This window comes from Guillardia theta (genome assembly GCF_000315625.1).
Source record: "Guillardia theta CCMP2712 unplaced genomic scaffold GUITHscaffold_8, whole genome shotgun sequence".
In the NCBI taxonomy this organism is placed as follows: domain Eukaryota; class Cryptophyceae; order Pyrenomonadales; family Geminigeraceae; genus Guillardia; species Guillardia theta.
This window is the reverse complement of record NW_005434666.1, coordinates 1,166,770-1,168,751: the sequence shown is the minus strand read 5'-3', so window position 1 is coordinate 1,168,751 and position 1,982 is coordinate 1,166,770. Positions and strand designations below refer to the sequence as shown.

The window sequence follows — 1,982 nt, the reverse complement described above, 5'->3', positions numbered from 1 at the left end:
TTGGATGAATAAAATTTTTACTTCTCTGTCTGAATACTTTTACCATCACAACAGTTCACAACGCAGAGTTAAGAAATTTGGAAGAATAAAACTTTGGCCTTGTCTGCCTTGTTGCTTAGTCGTGTTCCGAGGGAGGGAAATTCCACATTAGCGCCTTGGTGAAGGATAACCTTACAATTTTTGTGAACTTGAAGGTGATCGCTGTTGCACATGCCGAACGCGGATTTTGAATTGGCATGAAAATTTGGAGAGGGCCTTCGAGGTAGATGGATCCTCGAGCAGGCCCCAGGCTAAAAGGACAATCTTTCAAGGGAACATTCAAGGCTTCTTTGAACAATGGAGTATGTAACAGATTTGCATCCAGAGTCCAGGCACATCGACGAGAATGGCGGTTTGAAATTCCTGAGCACTGTTGTATACACAACACAGAGATTGTCAACGACACGAGAAAAGTAAGGATGAAGAAGATTGAGAAGCAGGAAATAGAAGTCTCTAAGTTTACTGGGAGGTAAACTACGCACAACCACCACACTCACTGTGCATGCAAGTGGGGGAAATTCAGGAGGCCGTCCGCACGAGATGCGTCCGCCTATATAGGGAATATCCGGCAGAGTATCCGACGAATATCCGTGGTTCCGGATCCTCATGGATACAACATCGCTCCATCTGCGCTTGACAACTTAGTTCCAACTTGTCCTTCGCTCTTACCATGAGGAGATGAACGACAGGATTCAAAGTTCCACTTCAGACGAGTCGGAGGAGTCCAAGGCGTTGGAGGGTAAAGCTTGAAGAGCTGCACGTTGTTCAAATTGACGGATGAGGTCGCGAAGACCTGATTTCTTTTGCAACTCACGAGCAGGGAGCCAATTGTTCTCACTGACTTGATCATAGCCTGTCCACTTAACAAGGTACTGAATACCTCGACCGCGACGACGTTTGCTGAGGATGCTCTCGATCTCGTATTCCAAGCCGTCTCTGGTGGCCAGAGGTTCGGGTGGTCGGTGGGGATCTTGATAGGCAGGGTCGCGCTCTGTATGCGGACGAAGCCACTTGATGTTGATGACGGTGTTTCTGATCGATGCGAAGCGAGGAGACTCGGACGTCGAGACGAACGGTGTTGTCTGAAACAAATTCCAGGATGCGGAAGGGACCAACGAAGCGAGGGTTGAGCTTCGAGGCGGCGTCGGGGATGTTGAGGTTGGCGGTAGAGAGCCAAACCAGATCTCCAACTTGATAGCGGCAGGGACGACGGGCCTGCGCAAGGCGAGCTTCGGTGGCTCGCGCTGCAGCTTCGAGAGCAGCTCGGGCAGCTTCGGCGCTGACTTCGGTTGCTTCACGAATGGAGTCGAGGGTCTCGTCCTGATGATCGTCAGGTGAGGGCAGAGAGAGTTGTGTCCTGATAGGTTTGCCGAACATGACTTCGAAAGGGCTGGCACCGATGGGGCGGCGAACAGCTGAGTTTAGGTGAGTCTCCAGGATGGGGAGGTACCTATCCCAATCGGCTCGAGGATACTGCGTGGTGTAGATACGCAGAGCTTCGAGGACGACGGAGTTCATACGCTCGGGTCGACCGTTGCTTTGAGGCATAAAAGGCGACGAATGCTTCACGTGAACGTTGAGCATCTTGAAGAGCGCATTCCAGAATCTGGACGAAAAGATGGCAGCGTTGTCGCTGATAAGGACCTGAGGAAGGCCTTGGGATCGAAACACGGTTTCGATGAATTTTTGAGCAGCTTGTTCAGAAGTAATCGATTTACGGCAGGGGGTGAGATAAACTCGCCCTGTGAACTCGTCAATGAAGAGAAGAATTGCATCGTTCTTATCTCGAGTTCGTGGGAGTCCGGTCAGCAAGTCGAGACTGACGACTTCGAAGCGTGTCGAGGGAACGGCGTGGGAATGAGGAGTACCCATTGGTCGTTGTCGATAAGATTTCCCTTGAAGACAATGCTGGCATGACAGGATGTAAAGCTCGGTATCTTTCC

General features: G+C 50.8%; 1 protein-coding gene across 1 annotated transcript; it reads right to left on the bottom strand.

Annotated features, from left to right (window-relative positions):
* Positions 1 to 1,142: 1,142 nt before the first annotated feature.
* Positions 1,143 to 1,735, bottom strand: GUITHDRAFT_150651 (hypothetical protein; the record flags this gene model as incomplete). Its single annotated transcript, XM_005839691.1, has 2 exons — positions 1,490 to 1,735; positions 1,143 to 1,429 (listed from the first exon to the last, which is right to left on the bottom strand). Coding segments are annotated over exons 1-2 (329 nt in total), but the record flags the coding sequence as incomplete, so codon positions are not given.
* Positions 1,736 to 1,982: the final 247 nt, after the last annotated feature.